This window comes from Camelina sativa, chromosome 12 (genome assembly GCF_030686135.1).
Source record: "Camelina sativa cultivar CO46 ecotype springtype chromosome 12, ASM3068613v1".
Classification (NCBI taxonomy): domain Eukaryota; kingdom Viridiplantae; phylum Streptophyta; class Magnoliopsida; order Brassicales; family Brassicaceae; genus Camelina; species Camelina sativa.
Window position 1 is genome coordinate 12,987,395 of NC_141891.1, and position 19,710 is coordinate 13,007,104.

General features: G+C 36.7%; 3 protein-coding genes and 1 pseudogene across 3 annotated transcripts; 2 read left to right on the forward strand and 2 right to left on the reverse strand.

The window, feature by feature from the left end:
- Window positions 1–1,355: 1,355 nt before the first annotated feature.
- LOC104731586 (fe(2+) transport protein 1-like) lies at window positions 1,356–2,985 on the reverse strand. Its single transcript, XM_010451006.3, has 3 exons — window positions 2,301–2,985; window positions 2,041–2,190; window positions 1,356–1,954 (listed from the first exon to the last, which is right to left on the reverse strand). The coding sequence occupies exons 1-3, from the start codon at window positions 2,880–2,882 to the stop codon at window positions 1,649–1,651; spliced, it is 1,038 nt and encodes a 345-aa protein (XP_010449308.1). The 5' UTR covers window positions 2,883–2,985; the 3' UTR covers window positions 1,356–1,648.
- Window positions 2,986–5,666: 2,681 nt separating this feature from the next.
- On the reverse strand, window positions 5,667–7,211 carry LOC104731587 (fe(2+) transport protein 2-like). The gene is made up of 3 exons (XM_010451008.3): window positions 6,555–7,211; window positions 6,290–6,439; window positions 5,667–6,167 (listed from the first exon to the last, which is right to left on the reverse strand). Exons 1-3 carry the CDS (start codon window positions 7,158–7,160, stop codon window positions 5,862–5,864), a joined length of 1,062 nt encoding a protein of 353 aa, XP_010449310.1. The 5' UTR covers window positions 7,161–7,211; the 3' UTR covers window positions 5,667–5,861.
- A 2,282-nt stretch (window positions 7,212–9,493) lies between these two features.
- LOC104731588 (putative calcium-binding protein CML46 pseudogene) lies at window positions 9,494–10,363 on the forward strand (annotated as a pseudogene).
- Window positions 10,364–13,547: 3,184 nt separating this feature from the next.
- Window positions 13,548–16,275, forward strand: LOC147930466 (uncharacterized). Its single transcript, XM_087476880.1, has 4 exons — window positions 13,548–13,697; window positions 13,776–14,049; window positions 16,108–16,110; window positions 16,211–16,275. The coding sequence occupies exons 1-4, from the start codon at window positions 13,548–13,550 to the stop codon at window positions 16,273–16,275; spliced, it is 492 nt and encodes a 163-aa protein (XP_087333006.1).
- Window positions 16,276–19,710: the final 3,435 nt, after the last annotated feature.

Here is a 19,710-nt window from a genome sequence, read left to right on the forward strand (position 1 = left end):
GTCTCTTGCACTTTCTAGAGCTCCAATCTGAAGGGTAAGAGCCTTGGGGATGGACTGTATGATGAGAGCAATTGCCAAATCATTTTTGGTCTCATCAATGTTTCCTCTTTCAATTACCTCCCATGATTTGTGAACCCTTAATAGGATCCTCATCTTCATAGACCATACTGTGTAGTTGGTCGAGTTCAACATGGGGCACTTGATGGAGGACGATCCTCCCTCTGATGATGATCCTTCTGTTGATATCAATGATTTCTCGCTTGTTGATGAACTCGTCTTTTCATCTTTGCTTATCGCCAAACTTTTATATCTTCTCCTCCTTCTATCAAAGGTTTTCCATCTTCTCCTGCCATTGCTTGAAGCTCTGATACCACGTGTAGAAGCAAGTAACAGAACACAAGTGCTTAATAAGAATATCTCTCTTATTAATCTTAAGGAAAATATATCTCAAAACCTTAAGTCTCAAAAGCTCATCAGTTATGCCACAAGCTAGCATCTCCTTATATAGAAAACACAAGACCAAAACCCAATTGGATAACTCCCAAATAAATATTTAGATCCTCCTAAATATAATTGACCTTATCCTATATATATTCAGATTTCTCCTAAATATACATTGTCTTATCTCCTAATTAAATCAAGCTTACAACAACATCGTTGTCGTGCAAATAAATATCTCAAGTTTGGATCATATCATGTGCGTTGCATGTATAGACAAAAGAAATAAACCTCATAAAAATTGGATTAAAATTAATAATGCTTCAATTCAAGTGAAGCACAGTATTCAGATTCAGTTTTAATACTATGGTTGTAGTACACACCAGTTAATAAACTTCAAAAAATGGGCTGATGGACATATGTTATCCAAGTAAACTAGAAGTTTTGCAAACCGACTGAATCTGAATTTCTATCTGGTTATTGTTTGTTTGAACTTTGACTTTAACTTTTTTCTCTTTTTAAAAAATAATAATTAAACAACTTGATTTCTAGATAAACCATATTCGGTCTTACCATAAAATCCACATTTTCTTTTATTTATATGAATACTAGGATGTATTATTTAACGCATTGGTTCAACTGGTAGATATATTGATTCATTCAACTGAACCGTAAATTCGAAAATCAACTTGCAGAATCAACAGCTAGCTAGTAGTACTGCAATACATGATAAATTTGATAATTAAAGCAGTATGGTGGGCAATGCAAGTGATTGACAATGGACCAATCAATACCTAGTAGTAAACATAGAAACTTATACTGAAATTATGATTAGTGTTCCAAGTATTGGCATGCAGCTTTACCGAATATAGATTACATAGCAAAAAATATATGTTAATTTCTTTAAAATACTTATCTTGCAAACAACAAAAGTTTTATTTATTTATATGAGATACGAAAACATTACACGATCGATATGAACTATATATTATCTTGACAAAAAACTATGAATCGCGGGACCTATCACATTTAAATATCTACCAAAAGACATGTTCCTTAAAGTGTGATAGATCCACGCAATGACACAAGTCTTTTGTAAGGGGGAGAAAAGAAAAAAAACCGATAGAGAATCGAGACATAAACCTAAAACGGTTTTTAGCTCGACAATGAAATCCACATGATTCCAATTCCAAAATATCCGAAGAATTTGTTAAGCCCATTTGGCGATTACAGACATTCCACCGCACCCGAGAAGAGCCGCGACTAAACACTTGACCTGCATTTTGATGCTACCTTGAAGCTTAGGTCCCATGAACTCAGCAGCTAGAAGATCGACAAGCGCCATGTAAATCAGCAATCCAGCGGAGCATGCATTGAGAAGTCCAACCGTGATCAAAGCTTTTGGACTATTATCTCGGTAAATCGTTGATAGAGCGATCCCTAATGCTATTCCGAATGGTGTTGTCACCGCGAAAAAGAATGCCATAAGAAACTTTTTCATATTCGTGTACTCAGCCTGAAATGATATTTTAACATAAGATGTTTTGTATATATTAACATTTGAAGACGAAAAGAAATATTTTCATTTATATTTCTATTAACCTGGAGGATGCAACCGCCAAGACCCATGCCTTCGAACATTTGATGGAAGCAAAGAGCTGCAATGAGTCCTTTAATGGTGCAAGTGTCACTAGTTGCTCCTAGAGATAGTCCGATGACCACCGAGTGAACTATGATCCCAAGTTCCAACACCTATATATATCCATAAAATTAAATAAAATGATATTTGGTTATATGTCATTTAAAGTGATAAAGTATATTAATATCCGGTTCATGAAATTTCCATAGATATATGTACTAACCATGGCAATGACCCGGAATCGCAAGAGTTGTGCATTCGCGGAATCATCTTCTTTTACTGGTAAGGTGACATCATTTGCGGGACCGTGGCCATGGCCATGGGGAACGATCCCAACTGAGTGCTTGCTTGTGTAGAGGCTCGTGGCCATGGAGTCAATGGCTAGAGTGATTAGACCGGACAACATAGCGAGAAACCCGGAGAAAGGAAATTTATGCCACGGGTTCTCTTCCAGACATATAGATGACAACATTTCGAAAGAATCAGGCAAAACATGCATAAAACCGGTTCCTAGAATGATCCCGGAGGCGAAACACTTAACGATAGTGAAGATGTTTCCGTCTGGTTGGAGGAACGAAACGTTACGGCTAAAGAGAGGAGCTCCGACACCAATCATGCTTGCAACGAGGATAGCGGCGATTGCTATGATTTTGAGAGGCAAAGCTTTAGCTTTGTTGACGCACGGGTTCGCTGACTCGCTTCCGCATTCTTCCGGCGCCGTTGAAGTTGCTGGAGAGATTGCGAAAGAGACAAAGATGAGTACGAGGAAGATTGTTTTCATGGTTAGTGTTGAAGTTGAAGCCATTTCTGTTTCCTCTTTTTCCCTTTTTTCTTGTTCCTTTGGAGTTTTGTGTGTTTAGATTGTTTAATGCTTGTGTCTTTGGACTTACTAGATGAGCCAGTTTATATAGTAATGTGTGCCGGTTGTTTGCATGCCATTTATCATCGATGACGAAAGAGAAGTAGTAATTGATTTACTCGTTTGTTTCCGGTGTGAAACGAGAAAATAAAGTAAATAATAGTTCAAAAATAGTAATGAGAGAATTATATATGAAAATCACCTAGATTTTTTAATTAAATCACCTAATTCGTTGGACTTTTGAGATTTATATAAGCAACCTTTGATAAGTTATTTAAATATATTTTTCTTGCATTTGGTAGTTTGGAGTTCTGGCTTTAGCGGATGAGTACACGTGCATGGAATTGTTCACTGCCCTGATGGAACCATATTCTCAATTATTCGGTTTCCTTATATTTATTTTGTTTGCACATATAGTTTATATTTTGGGTACATATCAATAATAACCAATTGCTCTCCAACTGATCATATATTCTTAAAGTTAGTCAACCCTCGAAATGTCTTAATTTTGTATTACATTATATTGTAACAATCACTATATATTATTTCTTCTATAAAAAATATATGACTAAATGAAATTTTGTATATTTTTAAAAGAATCCATGGTATGTTTTTAGTTTTTATTTCAGTATATATATTTAAAACAACGTTCATTTAACAAATTTTGATGGAAACTCAGTTTCATCATGTTAATTATCTCCGAGTTTTCAGAATATAAATATAGTTACGTAAACATTCGAGTTTTTAGATTTGAAAAAAGGCTATATATATATATATATATTTCGAACATTTATATTATCGTTTAAATGCATTCCTCATGCCGTTTGCCGAGCGGTCGCGAAGTCAACCCCATGCGTCTTCTATAATTCTGCATTAGGTCAACTTTCACAAACGTTTACTTTAATCTTGTACACTATTTTAGTTTAAGCTCTAGCGTTAGGTTAATACTTTATAAGATTGCTACGAGCACAACATCACACGTGACGAGCTCGTGCTCGGTGTATGGTTGCAATCCAGTCACCAAAAACACTACATATCGTACATATGTCATTATCAATTAATATAGTTACTTCTATGTGTCTATCTATATATGAATAACCATATAACTGATATAAGTGATTTGTCAGCTGTCAAAACAAAAAAAGGTGGTCTTTCATTTTTAGAATTGAATTTCTTCATGGGTTAATAAGCATCAAAACAATTTAAGTTTTTGGGAAAGGGTAATTAATGACAAATCGAATTTCATGAAGTGGGGTATACAGGATATGTTTTATGTCAATCAATGTTTTCATGTATTAATACGAATTCTTTTTTATTTTCGTGTCGTTCCGAAAGAATCTACTTTTGCATTGTTATATAGAAGAAGGAATAATTAATCAGATTGTTTGTCATGAAAGTAATCATCATCAGAATAAAACATAATACTAGTTGACAAAGAAAAATCATAGAAAAAGATAATTCTTTACATTATCCAGTATATTCAATACTGTCCATGCCGAGTATGTACCCAATATTCCACGGCATGCCTCATAACTTAGTCAACTTCGGTTAGAACACATTTTTATTCTATTTTTTAAAGAATGAATAATAAATATGCATCAAATTTGATTTACAGTACTGTATTATTAATTTGTGTGATTTAGTTCCCACGTTTTCATATGGTTTGGTCGAGCACGAAACAAAAACGTGCCAAACGCATACTCCACCGACGTGACAAAATGGTTATGTGTCGATTCGTAAACTTTCAAAACCAGAGATTGAAAGTGTGTATGATTTGACAACCACAATGCTAAAACTACATTAATTAAGCCTCATTAGATATGCTTCAACTATTTTTATTGATTTAATTATACTCTTAAGCTGATAAATTTAAATCTTGTAAGGAAACAGTTCAAATTGTTTCAAGAGATTCAAAATTTACAAGTACTGTATTTGATATGACTAGTTGTATGGAATCAAACCTGTATGAATTTTTTAAAAACAAATTAAGTCCGTAACTGTATACCGTTCGTTCCAGCGGAAAACATGAGCTGGAATGAAATTGGGGATCCCTGCAAATCTATGTGCTTTTTAGTTTGAGCAATTCAATACCTACAAATTTATGTTTTTCTTTTTTTAGTACTTGTTATTATTGGTTTAATTATTTTAATGTACTTTTAGATACAATATCGGGTTCTTATTGTTATTTGTCACGAAATATACTTTTTGGTACTTGTTGTTTAAATCTTTAACCATTTTAAGATAGAGTAATTTATGAAAAAAAAAAGATTATAGTAACTTAAAATTGCCATATTCGTGTAACTATAGTTTTTTTTTGTTTTTAACAAAAAAAAACTATAGTTACACGAATATGGCAATTTTAAGTTACTATAATCTTTTTCCTCTTTTATAGTTTCAGACCTATTTTTTTCCTCTTTTATAACTAGCATGGACTATCAACAAATCTCAATAACTAATTACATGTCATTTCAAAGAAGAAAGTAAACATCACATTCTTTCTAGTTTTTTTTAGTTGTCATTCTAGAGTTAAAATTTTGTTTTTCAATACTTGTCGTTTTAGGTTTCCAATGCATATGTTTGTTGAAAATATCAATTTTATTCCAACTATTTTAATGATTTGACCAATAAAAAAAATTAGAAAATGTATTAAAGAAATTATATAATAGAACATGGATTTATTTTATTAATTTGTGTGCAAAGCTCTAGACCGACAAATAACAAAAATCGGAGGGAGTAATAATTTTACATTGTCATAAATAAAGAATATTTCAAACTCTTACAATGCCATATTGCAATGTGAATATATCTCAGAATACAAATTAAAATAATGAATCAAACTTTAAAGAACCCTCAATTAATGTACAAAGGTCAAACTTAGAAAGTAACAACAAATTAAATAATTTATTAATTGTGTTGAAAGAGTGTCTAAGCCCACAAGGCAACGACCGACATTACTGCGCAGCCGAGCAAAGCCGCCACGAAGCACTTGATCTGGAGTTTGACGCTGCCTTGGAGCATTGATCCCATGAACTCTGTAGCTAGAAGGTCGACGAGGGCCATATATATGAGCATTCCGGCCGAACAAGCATTTAACAGTCCAATCGTAACTAATGCGGTTGGACTGTTATCTCTATAGATATTCGACAATGCGATTCCAAGAAAGATACCAAAAGGTGTTGTTCCAGCGAAAAGTAATGCCATCATGACCTTCTTCACATTTGTAAAATCTGCCTGTTTCACATAAATATATACATACAAACGTAAATTTTTAATTGATATAAACTATATACTATATAATAAGTGTATGTGGTTCACAAGATATATATTTTTAAATAATAAATGTATATATGTACCTGAAGGATGCAGCCACCGAGACCCATTCCTTCGAACAAGTGATGGAAGCACAGAGCTATGATGAGTCCTTTAATGGTACATGCATCATTAGTTGCTCCAAGAGATAGTCCAATTACCACCGAATGAAATAAAATCCCAAGCTCCAATACCTATTCATAAACTTCAAGTTAGCTTAAAGATGGAAATATAAATCAGTGTATGATTTGAATTAAAATACTAAATTGAATTCAAAACCGTTTAATCTTATTTTGGAAATGTACTAACCATGGCAATGACACGGTACCGCAAAAGTTGTCCATCATCTTTAGTTCCTAGCACTACACCATGACCGTGACTGTGGTTGTGACCTACAATGTGAATTGCCTTCTCTTGATCAATGTCATACTCGTCAGGCACGGGTCCAACTGTGTCCTTACCAGTATAAAGGCTGGTGGTAATAGAGTCAATGGCTAGAGTGACTAGACCGGACAACATAGCGACAAACCCCGCGAAAGGGAACCTATGCCACGGATAATCGCTAAGACATTCCGATGACAACATCTCGAAAGAGTCAGGCAAGACATGCATGAAACCGGTTCCAAGGATGATTCCGGAAGAAAAACATTTTACAATCATGAAACCGTTGCCATCGGGACGGAGGAACGAAATGTAACGGCTGAAAAGAGGTGACGATACGCCTATCAAGCTTGTCGTAAGGATGGCTACAATGGCTACGATTTTGAGTGGGAATGCCTTAGCTTTATCGACGCACGGATTGTCCGAGCCGCTGCCGCAACCTTCCGGGGAGGTTGAGATCGCTGGAGAAACGGTGAAGGTGAACAGGATTAGGAGAATGTAGACGAGCTTCATGACTAGTTTGGTAGTAGACATTAGTATATAAGATTAATTATTATATAATAATGTATGATGTGTGATGAGATCAATGTTTTTGTGTTTGGTTTGGGTTATATAGAAGATTTGCCGGCTTTGTCTCGGTGCTGATTTGGAAGGTCAATTCATAAACTAATTGACTAAATCAATAAAAAAAAGATTGCACTAGAGAATCGGAATCCTGATTGTGTATGTATGTACATTATCAGATAGAAAAGTTTCGAATTGTATTATCTTATCTTTGTTTAATCATTGGGTGGACCGGTGGAAGAAGCCTGGAAGGTGCGGATCATGCCAAACAAATGAACGATACATGACGTTTCGTATTATTTTACTGTAAAAGAAAACAAATCGAACTAGCTTTGAAATGCATTGGTTCATCATTTGTCGCTAATTCCTACTACAAAATTTGTTTATGGTTTTTGTTATTACTAAATTAGGAATCGATAATCTATATATATAAAATTATCTTTACTCAGTCTTGGTGCGCCACCTCAGCATCTCCTCTCAAAATTTTAGGTTTTTCGGATTGGACTTAGCCTAAAATTTTTCAAAGATAATTCAGGCCCAGTTGTTTTACTATCTTATCAATTAAACCTATGAATGTCTCTCCTCCACGCTGTCACGACGCTCCATCTCCACCGGTTGCTCTTCTCTTTAACTCTCGATCCATGCCGTTTCACCATCTGATGCGAATTCAATTCTTCCAGTCTTCTATACTTTCACTTATCGTTTCATGTCTTCCAACACAATTTTTTTTGGAGATTTCAATCGGCTCTCTGTTTAACTTTGGATTTTTGATTGGGGAGGGGATTAATTTTTTTGTTTTGTTTCATGATCCATGCATGGGGAATGAGTAAGAGAATCTATGTGTTGGTTGTTGAAATCAGCAGATTGAATCAAAGTATTCCATTTCGTGAGTTTCATCAAAGTATCTACATTAATTCGCGGAAACCAATACCAACGATGAGTCGTACTATAGTGGTGGTGGACTTCTCAGACCTTCAAATCTTAGGTAACTTTTTTTAATTCTCCTTTCTTTTTAATTCCTCTATAGTGTTTTCTCATTTGCGTTGTGTTGGGCGACATTGATTTTATGTGATTCTCTAGATCAGCTCTTGGCTGCCGCCATTGATGCCACTAAAAAAGCTGGACAGGTCTCTCTCTCTTAATCGATGTCCTTAGGTTTTGGTCGATCTTCTGCGTAATTCTGATTTAATTTGGCTTATTTTGTTTCATTCTGCAGGTCATTCGTAAAGGGTTTTACGAGACCAAACATGTTGAACACAAAGGCCATCTTTATTTTTTATCTTTTCTCTCAAATAATTTAACTTCATTGCAAGATTGCTTCTTGATTTCATCTCAATCATACATAGTGAGAATGACTACTTCTAATCATTGAGAGTGTCAATTTTTTTGTTTTAAGTTCATCTTCTTTGGTTCATGAAATTGTTGTTTTTGGTGGATTTGGTGACAGAGACCGATAATGATTTGAAGATTTCGTCTTTAATCCTCTCAAGCAGCTTTTCCCAACCACAAGGTGATTATTCTTTCTCTGTTGAATTCCCCTTTTGTTGTTAGCTCCGCCTTATCATGAGAGTTTGGCTATGGAGGAGAAACTACTGCTGCATTCGGTGTGACAGAACAAACTGATGAACAAACTTGGATTGTTTGTCCTCTTGATGGAACAACTAATTTCGTTCACGGGTAACATATATATTTAGATACGTTTTTGCCTAATTTCCATTTGAATGAATGTGTGTGTTTTGATTATGCATAAACTCCAAAATTGTTAGCTGACTTACTTTAGGCAATAGAGAATTTAATAAATGTCTATGTTTGTGAGGGTACGGTCTTAGGTAGTTTTCAGCGACTACTTTTACAGTTCTTTGATGTGGCTAATTGAAAAAAGAATCTCATTAGTCAAATCGCCTTCGATAAAACAAGTGCAAAATTCATAAATATATCATATATTATAACATATTTTTTTTTACTATGTTTTACTTATAAACTTTTATAGACGTAATACATGTAGATGAGAAAATGGAAATCGTGGGAGAAAGAGACTCAAACAGTAAAGTATCTAGCAGCAAACGGTGAGATTCGGTATTTTTTACTACTAAACTACATGCAATACATATCACTAATTTCTTATTTGATGAAATTTGTTAAATCATTTTTCTTCTTCTGTAATATAAAGATCCAAATAGGTTTAGAATGACTGGAGATACCACATGGAGATACCACGTTTGCTCAACGACACCTCATTTCTTGGACTGAAACATCGTTTCAACTTTAAATTGTAAGTTAGTACATAGTCTCCATATTTTCTAAATCACTTTATTAGTGAGCATATGTCTCAAATACAAAGATTAGTAATTACTATCTCTTTTTCTTTTATTAGAAATGTTTCTTCAGTCAATTTTTCAACTCGGTGGTGAAAATTGATTAATCATAGAGTAGAAGAGTTCATTTTCATCAAGTTATGACTGAGAACCATTTTTATAGCTTTATAACCATGGAGAATAAGAGTTCATTGTCAAAATGCAACCAGTTCACTTCTTTTTCTTTCCCTTTGTTTGGTATGATCAACTCTTTGTCATTTGTCTTTTTAGATGGTTTTTTTTTGCTCAAGCATTTGTCTCCAAGTTCTGGCCTCTTCTTCAGCACCAACAATGTGTTTCTGAGAAGAAGAGCAAAGATCTCGACTTTCAAACTTCGATCAAACGCGAAGATTATGACGATGATGATGATGGTTTTTCAGAGAATATGTAGTGATGGTGATGAAGTGCTTAGGCCTTCTCGCTGATCCATGAAGCGAGGGGCTTCAAACGACACAGTTCAAGGAGCTTTGTAATCTGTTTGAAGAGAAAGTGCCAAGCTTGGAGAAAGTGAAGCAAGAAGACATCAAACAGAGATGGGTTTATCGATGCAATAAATTTGCCAAGAATTTTGACTGCCCTTGGCTTAAAGCAAGGATCTAACGGTAAGCGTTGCAGGAGAATGATCAGATCATTTGATGGAAGTAAAGACAAATCATTTTCTATTAATTTGTGAAATTCATGGAGAACAATCTATTAGTTTATTATCCCTTTTTTCTTCTTACCGTGTATGTTAATATTGTTGTCTCAGAACCTTTTTAAAATTTCTGAACTGTCATCAAAAATTCACCAAAACTAATGAGAATGGAGATAATTGTCACAGACATGAATACTCTGCGAAAACATAGAGGCTAAGCCTAACAAATGCCGTCAAATTTGTTATATTCACACCTATAATCATAATTACGATGTATAATCATAATTATATTTATAAAATACAGACAAAGAATTATGAGCTTATGACTTCGCAATTTCAAATATACACCAAAATATTGACAAAATACCTTAAATGAGTGGCCAACTAATTTTTATGGAAAATACTAATATTATATAATTAAAATTTTATTACTTCAAAGGGTTTATTAATTGACCAAATATATGTTTTGCCGTTGTTTTTTGAAGTAAATTAATTTATTTAGTGAGTACATATAATTTCAGAAACCATAATTCAACTTTGATTAAAGTCCGGTCTATTTTCAGTATTAGGACAAGAAATCGTATATGCTAACTAAAACGGGTAATTCGAGTAATGAAAAAAGTATACTCTAGCATTGAAATTTTTTTTTTTTTTTCTCGCTTGAAAATTAATTTTAAAAACAAATTTGCATTTAATGGGGATTTTCGGATCTTGTAGTTAAGGAAATAAATATTAATTTATATTTAAACACAACATTTTGGTATATTGTGGGAATCAGGAATCAAAGATTTTTCTTTTGACTAACAAACATTAATTAGATATTTTTCAACCATATATTTTGTTGTAGATATGGATAGTTTCAACATTTAAATATAAAATATAAATAGTCCTAAAATAAATATTATAAGTTTTGCAATTAGCAGATTCATATTAAAAAAGAAATACGACAATAACGAATTACTTTGAGACGTTTATTTTTAGAATTTTGTATATCTTTGAAAATAATTTGAAAGTTTTTGAGAATTTCTTACCCAAAATGTTTTAATAAAATATTGTCTATAAGGTAATTATTTCAAAGATAGTTACGGACCACAAATTTTTTTGGCGGTGTGAAATGGACATGACGGGATAGGACGAGACTATATGACATGTAAAGAACTACTTTAAGATGGATATTTTGAGAGTTTTTTAGAATTATGATCTACTAACTATATAAAAATTAAATATTCAAATGAAGATTCTATGTATCTACATTTTTAGCCAAACTTTTTAGAGTTAAACCATTTTTTTATTATTTTGTTAACACCTTTCACATTAAAATATTATATATATTTAAAATGATTATATACAAAACAATTTGTTGTGCCATATCTCACGGGTTAAATATTACTAATCACCATTTCCTATATAAACAACACAATTATCGATTATCAAATAAATTACTAACTATTCCATACAAAAAAATATTTGAGAATTTTTGAAAATATTTTGAGAGTTTTTGAAAATTATTTTTTTACTAACTAAATATAAATTAAATATTCAAATGGAGACTTCATATATTTTGTGAAGTAACTAGCCATTTTGGAACGGGTACTTTAAAAATTTTGGTATTTTTTAAAAACAGTTAGAGTTTTTTAAAATTGTAATTCTTTTTGGATAATTTCAACTAAATAAATAAAACTTAAGTATTCAAGAAGAATTCTGGTATCCCGTCTAAATTTCTTACATATCTCTATAAAAATATTGTCTAACGAATAATTATTTAAAAGAGAATGAACATAAGACTGAAAAATTCTGATGGATATGGGATGAGAGGAGAGAACGAGAGGAGACGGGATCGGAAATGATAAAACAGGACAGGACTGGAAGAGACGTATTTTCCGTTCCAAAGTAGATACGTCTACGTTATATTCGTGTAATAATCCAAATTAAAACCAAATTGAAATATGATATTTGGATTTCATTCCAATATTGTAGAAATACTTAAAATTATATAGTTATATGAATGTAATACATAATCAATAAAACCCAATCTAGACCCAAAACACCACTACTTTTAAAGGCCTAAACAGATATTTGGGCCCAATCAATGTAAGAAAAAAAAAAGAAACACCCGAATGTAAGTAAATTCAAAACCGTATAAAAAATTACTAACTTACAAACTTTGTAACACAATCACAAAAAAAAAATTAACTAACATTCTCACACATTTCATTTAATACGTATTCAAAAAAAATAAACAAGGAACTACAACCACGTAGAGAAACATACAAAAAACAACCAATCAAACGGATAGCAGGTAATAAAAAAACAATTACATCCACAAACAACTTATACATCAAAATCTACAAATATTCAATTTAAATAACTTAAAAACAAAACGCAATTTTAAAATAAACATAACTAATATAAAATAGAAATGTAAAACTACACTGTAGATTATACTTAATGCAAAAAAAAGCAAGCAAAAAAGGCAAAATCACCATTTTCAAAAAAATAAAAAACAGCAAAAAATAGAAACCAAGATATAAAGAAAATAACAAAACACTTTATAATTATCCACGAAAAAAACATATAGCACACCCTAATCAAACTCAAATTAATCACAACTAACAACTACAACAAACCAACAATTTTAAGTACACAATGTTAACTTTTCATCATAATTATTTAAAAAAACATTAAAAACACACAGAAAATGATCTCAAATTTTGAAAAGTAAACAACACACTAAATTATACTTACTGCAAAACCTATTCTTTAAAAAGAATATCCAACAAACAACATAAGTACCCAAATCAAATACAAAAACAGACATAAAGATGACTTTACATAACAAAAAAATAATATACACAAAAAAAAAAAATCTGAAATACACCTTCATCTAACTTCCGCGCGTAGCGCGGATCAATTGCTAGTCTATATATATAAAGTGTAGTTTACTTACTTTTGGTGATGCCACCTCAGCATATCTATTTATTTCGTAAGCCCATTTCTTGAACAAAGCCCATATTTTTGAACTGAGACATTTGTGTTTATGCCCAGTCTGTTATCTCAATTTTGACACATTATCGAGTAAACCCTTTTTTTTTGGCCGCCGACAATTCGCGACGATACTCCACAGATGACGGCACTGAGGACCTGATGCGTCCCTGCCCTTCTCCATCCTCCACACCCTTTCGCTGTCTTTGCTCTCTTTGATCTCCTTTGTAACGTCTTTCTCTTAGTGTAATTTATCCCCTTCAATGCTCGCTCTTTCAATTCAAGATCCACTACGGTATCTTTAATTCGTGTATCTATATAAAGTCTTCTTTTGCAATGTTATTCTTCATATATTTGTCTTCGTCTCTTTGATTTCTCATTACTAAAATGAATTCCCCTGTAGTTTCATTCGAGAATCTCAAAGCTGGCCGCCTTCACCAACAGATTATCGGAAGGATGCTTCGTCACTGGCCTGCTCGCAATGTCAAAATAGGAGGCCAACTCATGGGCGTCGACTTCCTACTTATTGATGAGAAGGTTGTTTCCATCTTAACTAGACTTTTCAGTTTTTTTCGTTTTTTTACAACTCTATCTAATTTGAAGTTTTTTTTGTAGAGTTGTGTCATCCATGGGTCGATTAATGTGACCCACCTTTCAAAATTCGAGAACTCGCTACGTGATGGAGGAATATATATTGTGTCTGATTTTGAAGTCACAAGAAGCAACTCCCGTTTTAAGCTAACTGATTCCCCCTTTTCAATACGCTTCACACCAAACACTGTTTTTGATCAACCTGACGAGTCTTTTGGTAGCATTCCGGAAGAGTTTTTCAGGTTTCGGACTCATGAGCAATTGGTTTCTCTTGCCAACACCAATACAGATCTTCCAGGTGTGTTTGTTTTTCCCATTGATTCAATATTCCCTGTTTGTATATTTACTGTATCTCTCCCTGTGATAACTTTCGTAATCGACCTCTCATAAGTTGACTTCATGACTGTTTTTGCTCTAACATTAGATGTAATGGGCGAAGTCTGTTCCAGCAAAGTATATTGGAATGGAATGACACAAACGTTGGAGAGGATGTTAGTCCATCTATGTCTTGAAAGGTCAGTTCCCACTGTCTTCCTGTGACAACCCGTCCCGCGGACCCCACTACCCCCCCCCCCCCCCCCCGCTAGCTGCCCCAACGGACCATCCGTCGACCCTGCTAGCCCCCCGCTAGCTGTCCCAACGGACTCCAAGCTGGCCCTGCAGGGCATCGATCCTAACCCATCACTGTGGATATCCCAATCCACCATCCAAAAATGGAAAGTGCTAAATATGGAAAGTTTTACGGGAGTTAGAATTTGTCCATTTTAGCGGTGGAGAGCCTTGGAGGGGCTTGTGTGTGACCTTAGTGGCAGACTTTCGAGTCAGTGTGCCGTGTGTGGCGGTCTTTTTAGATATTGTGTGGCCTTTGTGGCGGGCTGTTTAGCCGTGTGTGGCCTTTGTGGCGGGCTGTTTAGCCGTGTGTGGCCTTTGTGGCGGGCTGTTTAGCCAATTGCGTGGCCTTTGTGGCGGGCTGTTTAGCCAGAGTGTCTTTTTGACGGTCCTTCGGGACAGATGGTCTTTGTGACGGTCCTTCGGGACGAGTGGCCTTGGTGGCGGTCCTCTTTAGGACATTTGTTTGGCCTTGGTGGCGGTCCTCTTTAGGACATTTGTTTGGCCTTGGTGGCGGTCCTCTTTAGGACATTTTGTTTGGCCTTGGTGGCGGTCCTCTTTAGGATATTTTGTTTTGCCTTGGTGGCGGCCCTTGTGGTATGTATATGATCATTGTGTGGTCATGAGGTATTCCAGTGAGGGGATATGTGGTTGGTAGGACATTGAGATATTTTACGCGAGCCACGGGAAGGAAACCTGGATAGGGATAGGACTCAGACGTGTTCAGAATCGTTTGCTCGCGACTCTTGGGGGACTTTGGTTCTCCTAGTACTGCCATATTCAGAGACTTTGTGGCTTGGGAGTATGATTTGTATATCGACTTCGGATGACGGTCCGGAGGCGCGCTGTAGGATGACGACCCGAGAGACGAGTTTGGATTTTTCCTTATATATTATGTCATGCGGGTTTAGGCCCGATGAGGAGCCAACATTTGGCATGCAGACTTTAGTCTGATGAGGAGCCAATAAAACTCAAGGTTTAGGCCTACGAGTAAAGGAAAGTCCAAAAGTCGAGAGCAAATGACGCCTGGAGCGCGAGTCTATCGCCTAGAGGTGACATTCTGTAGATCGGTCGGAGGAGTGCAGCCGTGGAGACGGTTGCACGGGAGTCCTTGGATGATGGTTGTTCGAGATTCGAGGACGAATCTAGATTGGTGGAGGAGAATTGTAACACCCGCAAACCAATTTTTGGTAAATTGGTGAGGGTGTCGATCGACACCACAGGAGGTGTCGATCGACACTGATTGTTTTCCGGTTCGACCGGTTCGATTTAATTATCGATTTTTGGTCGGTTTGGTTTGAGGAGAACCATTAAACCGTGATATTTAAGTAGGAGAACGACCTAGGTCGTGTTTTGTTGTTGTCTAGCCGCTGGAAACAAAGAGAAAGAGGTGAAGGGAGAGCAAACTTGAGTGTTCAAAGCAAAAGGAACAGAATCGTCAGGGTTTGGGAGAAGGAGGATCCGACTGCTCAAATCATTTTGAAAGGTATTGATATTTGGTAGGATTGTACCTAAGAGATTTTCGTACACTCTCCTATTTACAGAAGTGAATTTGAGTTAATATTGTAAAAGATATCGGCAGTTTGGTGGGGCGTTTCTTCTCAGACGCGGATTGAGACCAGCGGGTGTTTTAGGATCGATTGCGGTTTCATCTGAGTTCTGATCGTGATGAAATTTTGTGGGAAGCTTCATGAAGTCTAGGGATAGCTTTTCACTGGAGGGAGTTAACGATTGGTTTTCATTTTAGGAGGTGAGTGCATGACCATGACTAATCTAAGCCTTTGTTTCCCTTGTTCTTGCTTGTTTGTTGCTTGTTTGTGTGTTTTTCTTGCTGGGATTGGTTGATACAGGTTCCTACGGATGTTTAAGGCTTGGGTTTCAAGTATTGGACGATTTGGAGGAGATTTGGGAGTGAGATTTGACTCTCGGCTTCGCGCGGATCGCAGTTGCAGAGGAAGTGTCGATCGACACCACTTGGTGTCGGTCGACACCAGCAAATTGGGCATCGATCGACACTGTGGGGTAGTGTCGGTCGACACCAAGGCCAGTGTCGGTCGACACTTGGCTGGTGTCGGTCGACACCTCCCTTCCAGCGAGACGATGTTGATTTCCTGGTTTGTGTGTTTTGTTTGATGCTTGTTTGGAACTTTGGAATCATTGTTGCCTGTGTGTATAGCCCAGTAGATGGGAGGATTGCCTCACTGAGTGTTTATCAAATACTCATGCATCTCAATATGTGTTTGTGGTGCAGGTAAAGGCAAAGTATGATCATGGAATCAAGGCGATGAAGAGGAGGATGTTCTAGTGGTTCGCTTGGTTGTCTGGCTTCTGTTAGGTTGTTAGAGTTGAGTCCTAGATCATTGTTTAGGATTGATGGTTATTTGATTTATGCTGTTTGGATCATTAGTTTGTGATTGGAATTAATACTGGTTATTATTTTATTGGTTATTGATTTATTGGATATTTATTGGTTTGTTATTCCGCTGTCGATTGTGAATGTGGTTAGGTGGCTAGTGGGTATGGGACCACTAGTTATAGTTTATTTATATATATGTTATTTATTATTTATTATTAAAAAAAAAAGGTCGGTCGTTTCATTTTGGTATCAGAGCCCTTACGGTTCTAGGTTTGGGTTCGCTAGGTTTCTGTTATGATGTTTTGGATTGCATGCTTTGATTGATTATGTGAGTTACTCAATTGTGTGTGGCATGGAGTCCTAGAACATCCTCTTCGAGCCTTCAATGAGATTCCACGGTGAGTTATTGTTATGTTTCTTTGTGTGGTATTGATTTGTTTTATGCTTGTTAGCCTCTGTTCTTGAAAGATCAGTGGTTAAGGTGTTTGAGTGATTGGTCATGGACGGGGATGTGGTCGTGGTCATTGTCGGGCGGGTCCCGAGGCCAGCGAGTGTGTGGTCCAGAGTTCCACGAGGAGGTACGTCAGAGGGTTGCAAGCGTATCAGGAGGGATCAGAGGGGGTTAGCCAGTGAGCGTGCCGGGGGTGCTAGGAACCCAGGTGTGGGGTTGCAGCAGGTGGAGCCTAGGTTCGAGATGATCGCTTGGCGGATCTGTTAGCGTGCAGTTGGAGCGGTTACCGAGAGGGGTAACAGTGTAGGCTCCAGTTGTGCCGCATGTGGCGGGATGCAGCCGAGGGCTGCGGATGTTGAGGACTTTCCACCTTATGTTAAGAGGATGGAGCGGTTGTAGATGACCGGTATGAGATTATTCTCAAGGGGTATCAGACCTAGAGAGGCGGATAGGTGGACATATGCAGTTGGAGCAGATATTTCTCTGTTTGGGGGTTAATCCAGTTGGATACTTGAAGTTTAGTGGGCAGGTGTAACATTGCAATGTTATACTCGGACCACAGGAGGTACTTTGTGTCGAGAGATGTTTATAGTCGTTAAGGATTGTTGCTCCTAAGGGGATGGTAATTCCCCTGAATACCGATAGCGCGAGGGGCTGAAGGCTCCGAGAGTGGCAGAGGGGATGATGTTCCCCTGAGGGGATGAGTAGTTCCCCTGATACCGAAATCTTGAGGATTGTGGTCCAAGAGTGAGACGGTATAACTCGAAGACACTGGTCTGAGAGTGAGATCGGTATGGCTCAAAGGTTGCAACCTTAGAGAGGAAGAGTTGGGAGCAAGCAATGTATAGAACATGAGTATGAACATAAAGACGGAATGTAGACCTCGAGAGTGATGATGGTTTAATCTTGGATTTTAGGATTATGTTGGCTGGTGGGCCAGGGTTTTATGACCGGAGTGGTCAAGAATGTGTGGCTGATGTGCCAGGATTGAGTGGCTGGTGGTGCTGGAGTCCCGGGTAGGAGAGCTGCTGCAGTTATGAGCCGGTAAGGGCATGGTTGCCAGGTACTAAGATTCACGAGAAGCTTCATGGCAGGATAAACTAATCGTTGCGACGATGGTGGATGAAGTTCATTAGAGATGGACAGGGTTACTAGATTTAAGGTTTTGGTAAGCTTGCTGGGGGGAAACAAGTCAAGTAGATTAAGTTAGCGGTCTACAAAGCATTTGATACGGTGAATCGGAATATGCGAACGTATGGTACTTGTTTGTTTTATTACGCTCGTATTAATGATTTGCTATGGAGAATAGCTAAGCGGAAAGCTAATTTTGGATTAATCTATCTTGTGGAAGTTTTCCCTAAGAGACAAGTTACTAGAGGTTCTTGGACAAACAAGAGGGTTGACATTCAGGTGGCTTCGAGTTGATATCGGCATACTTGAATGTTTGTTTGGCAGAGCTGAAGAAGCAGCTAGAGGATCTGTTGAGTAATGGATTCATCTGTCCTAGTGTATCATTGTGGGGAGCACAAGTGTTATTTGTCAAGAAGAAGGATGGGAGTTTCCGGTTGTGCATTGATTATCGGGGTTTGAACCGGGTCACTGTGAAGAACAAGTACCCTCTTCCTAGGATTGATGAGTTGTTGGATCAGTTGAGGGGTGCTACTTGGTTCTCTAAGGTAGATCTGGCGTCGGGTTATCATCAGATACCGATAGATGAGGCAGATGTGAGAAAGACGGCTTTCAGGATGAGGTATGGGCATTATGAGTTCGTGGAGATGCCTTTTTGGGTTGACTAACGTACCAACAGCGTTTATGAGATTGATGAACAGTGTGTTTCATGAGTTTCTGGACGTGTCTGTCATCATTTTCGTCGACAATATACTGGTATTTTCTAAGAGTCCTAAGGAGTAGTGAGGCTAGCACTACCCGTCCCGCTAGCCTCACTGCTAGCTGCCCCAACGGACCATCCGTAGACCCTGCTAGCCCCCCGCTAGCTGTCCCAACGGACTCCAAGCTGGCCCTGCAGGACATCAATCCTAACCCATCATTGTGGATATCCCAATCTACCAGTAGGTTATTGGTGCGCCAGGCGTTCCTCGAACCCTGGTCCTTACCCTTTAACAACCTTCCCACAGGATAAGTTGCCACCAATTGATCTGCAGGTCAATTCCTATCTAATTTGTATTTGTAATATATTAGGAGGTAGAATTCCTATGCATCGCAACAGTGACGGACATTCAAACTCAGCATGGGTGGTATTTTATTTCATGTGCTGCTTGTTTATCATATATTATTGTGTGAAACTAAATAAGCAGAAATAATGAAATGATGTTCAAACCAAACAATACATTGAACATTCCAATTACGTTGAGAATTAGATATACAAGAAATTAGTGATATAGCGACACACAAAAAAAATTTATCACAACAAACCAATATATCATTAAAAATATATATATATAATTGCAGTAGAGATCAATTGCATCTTGTTTGTTTAAATTTTTACCATACAACTCTCAAATGTAACGTTGATGTACACAATA